Source organism: Fonticula alba (assembly GCF_000388065.1).
Source record: "Fonticula alba strain ATCC 38817 unplaced genomic scaffold supercont2.18, whole genome shotgun sequence".
NCBI classification, from domain to species: domain Eukaryota; order Rotosphaerida; family Fonticulaceae; genus Fonticula; species Fonticula alba.
Genome location: NW_009242988.1, coordinates 195,285 through 200,048, shown reverse-complemented (window position 1 = coordinate 200,048; position 4,764 = coordinate 195,285). Strand labels below are relative to the sequence as shown.

At 68.7% G+C, this 4,764-nt stretch overlaps 1 protein-coding gene across 1 annotated transcript in view; it reads left to right on the top strand.

Annotated features, from left to right (window-relative positions):
* The window catches only part of H696_06115 (hypothetical protein), a gene marked incomplete at both ends in the record, with an annotated part of 9,671 nt that overhangs the window by 4,482 nt on the left and 425 nt on the right, over window positions 1-4,764 (top strand). Inside the window, 2 exons of the mRNA XM_009499875.1 lie at window positions 63-4,382; window positions 4,464-4,691. Coding sequence (XP_009498150.1) covers window positions 63-4,382; window positions 4,464-4,691 — 4,548 coding nt within the window. The remainder of the gene's footprint in view (window positions 1-62; window positions 4,383-4,463; window positions 4,692-4,764) is intronic.

The following is a 4,764-nucleotide window of genomic DNA, read 5'->3' as shown; positions in this document are numbered from 1 at the left end:
GGCGCCTGCCAGGACTGCCCGGACGGCTGTGCCGACTGTGCCTTGCCTCCGGGCTCGGCCAGTCCCCGGTGCTCGGCCTGCCAGGCGGACCTCGCCGTGGATCCGGCCACCGGCAAATGTGCTCCCTGCCCTGCCGGCCACTTCCTCGGGCCGACCGGGGCCTGCCAGGATTGCCCGGACGGCTGTGCCCTCTGTGCACCGGGGTCCCCCAGTCCCCGGTGCTCCGCCTGCTCGAGGGGCTTCTTCCACATTTCCGCCACCGACGAATGCGCCCCCTGCTCGGCGGGGCTTTACCCGGCTTCGGGAGGTGTGTGCCGACCCTGCCCAGTTGGATGTGCCACCTGCTCGCCGGGATCCCCGGCGCCTCGGTGCTCCACCTGCCAAAAGACCTTCTCCCTGGACCCCGTCACCGGTGCGTGCATGCCCCGCTCGACGCTCCCCCCGGGCGCCGCCTGCCCCCCGGGGCTCCTGCTCATGCCACAGGGGAAGTGCGTGGCCGCCTGCCCGGCCGGCCTGGGCCCCGACATGGACTCCACCCTCGGCGGCACGCCTCTCTGTCGTGAATGTCACTCCACCTGTGCCACGTGCGATGGGCCTCCACTTCTGGGCCTCGACCCGGGGGCTCTTTGTCCTGCTGGACATCGGATGGACAACCAAAAGGAGACCTGCCTCTCCTGTGGCCCGAATTGCACCTCCTGCACTGGCCGCCCAGATCGCCCCTGTGACCACTGCCTGCCGGGGTATTACCCCCGTCCGGATACCGGTCTGTGTGCCACCTGCCATGATACCTGTGCCACCTGCACCGACTACTCCACATGCACCTCCTGCCTGCCAGGATGGGTGTTCCTCGAGATCAGTCCCCTGAGCAGGTCTCTCTGCACGAAGGTCTGCCCCCCGGGCCGGGTGGCCGACCCATCGACCGGCCATTGCGTACGCTGCCAGCCGGAATGCGCCGCGTGCAGTGGCCATCCGGCTGCCTGTGAAGTCTGTGCCGAGGGCTTCCGCCGTGCCGAGGCGCCTCCCCCGGGCGACACCCTCGCCAGTGCCTGTGTGGCCTGTCCGCCGAATTGCACATCCTGCACCGCCGACTCCCGGTGCATGGCCTGTCGTCCCAGGTACCATCTGAGCCTGGATGGGCTTTGCGTGTCCCAGTGCCCGCCCGGAAGTGCTGCCAGCCATGCGAGTGGCCCGTGCGCTGCCTGCCCTCCTGGCTGCTCCGGATGCTCGAGACCCATCGAGACCCAATGCCACGCTTGTCAGCCTGGCTTCCACTTTGTCCAGCTGTCCTCCCAGGAGGGCGAGTGTCATCCCCTCTGCCCGGCCGGCCACTTCCGCCATGTCGCCGCCAGCCTGACCGCCGCTGCCGCGCCTGCCCGCACCTCCCACCCCCAAGCAACGACCTCCCCCGTCGATGTGGCCCCCGGCCCTCTTTCCGATGTCTGCCGGCCCTGCCACTCGTCCTGCCTCACCTGCAGCGGTCCCACCGATACCGACTGCCTGGCCTGCCCACTCGAGCAAGTCCATCACGCTGGCCGTTGCCAGGACCGGTGTCCCCCTCGGACCGTGGCGCTTGAGGGCCGATGCCTGGCCTGCCACCCCTCCTGTGACCAGTGCTCCGGCCCTTCTGCCGGGGCATGTACCGGCCCCTGTCCGGCAGGGCTGCTTCCCTTCGTCACCGGGGTAGGCACTCCGCCCCCGGCAAAGGAGGGCGCACCGGCAAACCATGCCTGCCTGGCTCGCTGCCCAAAGGGCTATTGCCTCGGGCCGGCCGGCTGCCTTCCCAGCCACCTGTCCTGCCTCTTCTGCGCCGATTCCGGCAAGTGCTTGCAATGTCCCTCGGGCCTGTTCCTGCACCTGGACCACTGTGTCGCCGCCTGCCCCGATGGCATGACTCCCGATCCGACCGGGGCCTGTGCCCCCTGCCACGAATCCTGCCTCACCTGCACCGGCCCCGGGCCCCGGCATTGCAAGACCTGCCATCCAGACGCCCCCCTTCGCCTGGGGCTCAGATCTTGCCAGGCCACCTGCCCCTCCGGGTTTTTCCTTCGAAAGCCCAACTCGTGCGTGCCCTGCCACCCGACCTGCTCCACCTGCCTCGGGCCCGGGGCCGAGGAGTGCACCTCCTGCTCGGATGTGAGCCCCCGCTCGACACCCGGGCCCTGTCACCTGGGCCCCCGATGCGCCACTTGCCAACCGGGCAAGGTCTTGGCCCCGGGCGGCGCTTGCTTGGATGCCTGTCCCCCGGGCACCGGTCCCGACTATGCCTCTCCCATTGGCCAGCCTCCCTCCAAAGGCACGCCTCGCTGCCGGCCCTGCCACTCGAGCTGTGCCCAGTGCACCCAGGCCCACTCGGCGTGGGCCTGCTCCGCCTGCCCCACGGGCAAGGTCCTTCTGCCTGGCGGGCGGACGTGCGGCGACTCCTGCCCCCCGGGATTCCTGGTCCATTCGAATGCCCCCAATGCCTGTGCCCCCTGCCCGGCCGGATGCGCCACCTGCACCGACCGAGGGCAACAGGGCCCGGCTTGTCTCGAATGTCGGCCGGGCTTCTTCCTCGCGGCCGGCCAATCGTGCCGACCCTGCCACCCTTCCTGTGCCACATGCACCAATGAGGCCTCCTGTGCGACTTGCCCTCCGGACTGGGTCTTCCTGGCCCCGAAGATGGGCAGCCCTTCTCTCTGTGCCGCCGCCTGCCCGGCGGGGGAATTCCCCCACCCGAGCACCCGCATGTGCACTCCCTGCCATGCATCGTGCGCCACCTGCCGCAATGCCACCTCCTGTGACACCTGCTCCCCGGGTTTGGTTTTGCCCCGGACCGAGCTGGCCCTTTGCTTGAGCATCTGCCCTCCGGGCGAATTCCCCGACTTGCAGGCCGGCCGGTGTGCCCCATGCGCGCCGAATTGCGCCCTCTGCGGCCCGGATGCCCACACGTGCGTCCTCTGTGCCGAGGGCCATCGCTGGGCCGGGTCTCCCGCTTCCGGCACCTGCGTGGCCTGTCCCCCGAATTGCCTCTCCTGCCAGGATGACGGCCGCTGCCGGGTCTGCCAGCCCGGCTTCAGCCTCCACTCGCACGACCAATGCCTGGCCACCTGCCCGGAGGGCACCTTCAGCGACGCCAACATCCGCCGATGCATCCCCTGCAATGCCCTGTGCGCCCAATGCTCCGGCTACTCTCGCTACACCTGCACGGCCTGCTCTCCGGGCTTCAAGTTGGCCTTCTCCTCTCACTGGCAGGACTTCACCTGCGAAGCTGCCTGCCATGTCGGCACATATCAACACCCCGACACCGGCCAGTGCCACCAGTGCCATGGTCAATGCTCCACCTGTAAGGGGCCCTCCAGCACCGACTGCCTGACTTGCCCATGGGGCTACATCCTCTTCGAGGGCCGATGTGTTCAAAAGTGTCCGCCTGGACATGTGCACCTCATGAATGCCTGCTTCGCCTGCAACCCCTCCTGCAACGATTGCTGCAACTTGACCAACACTTGCTGTCTCGGCCCCTGCCCCGCAGGGTTGCTTCGCCTCCGCCACAATGAGCAGGCATCCTCCTGCTTGGCCTCCTGCCCGGTGGGCTATGCCGCCAATCCCGATGGCGAGTGTGTCCCCTGCCCGGAGGGCTGTGCCTCATGCCACTTCGCCTCCGGCGAGCTGACCTGCACCCTCTGTGAGGATGGCCGGCTGCTTCATGAGGGCCTCTGCCGAAAGACCTGTCCCCGGAAGACCCTGGCCATGGGGGGCCTTTGTGTTGCCTGCCACCCCTCATGCGGCACATGCTCCGGTCCCCTGTCCGACCAGTGCATCGTCTGTGACAACCCCTATGACACCGTCACCAATGGGTCCTGCTCCCTCGGCTGTCCCGAGGGCTCGGCGCGCTTCCCCGCCAGCGACAGTTGCCACAATTGTCATGCCTCCTGTGCCACCTGTCACAGCCCCTCCGAGAGTGACTGCATCTCCTGTCGCCCTGGCACGCCGATGCTGACCACAGGCCGATGCTACTCCTGCCACAGCTCCTGCAACACCTGCCACGGTATCTCAGCCACGCAGTGTGCTTCCTGCCATGCCGGCTACTTCCTCTCCGACACTGGGCGCTGCCTTCCCTGCCATGGGTCATGCGCCTCGTGCGTCGGGCCCACCGCGGCCGATTGCCACTCGTGCACCCCCAGCCCCCTGGCCCTGGCCCTGGCCCTGGAGAATGGGGTGTGCCACCTTTGCCATGCGAGATGCTCCGCCTGCGCCGGGCCCACAGCCGACAAGTGCACCGCATGCCATGCGGGCCATCGTCTCGTCGCCGGGTTCTGTCTCCTCCCGGGTGAGGACATCCCCGACACCGGGTCCAGTGCCAGTGCCTCCTCCTCTTCGCCCGGCAGCGGTGAGGATGGCAGCTAGTGGCCCCCAGATGACGGATCTCCCTCCGGGCCCGGGTCTGCCTCTTCATCCTCCTCCTCTCCTGACTCATCGTCTCCAAGTCAGCCCGATCCGGGCAGTGCCTCCTGGTCTGGCGGTGATCCCTCATCTGACTCCCACCACTCCGGGTCCGGCAGTGACACCACGTCGGCAAGTGACCTGCCCCCTGGCTCCGACTCCGGCAACTCCACCTCGAGCTCCGACTCCAGCGCCCCCTTTCCCGGTGGCGACTCCCTCTCTGACAGCGCCCCCTGGTCCGGCAGCGCCCCCTGGTCCGGCAGCGCCCCCTGGTCCGGCAGCGCCCCCTCTCCTCCCGGCTCCGACTCCGGCAACTCCACCTCGAGCTCCGACTCCAGCGCCCCC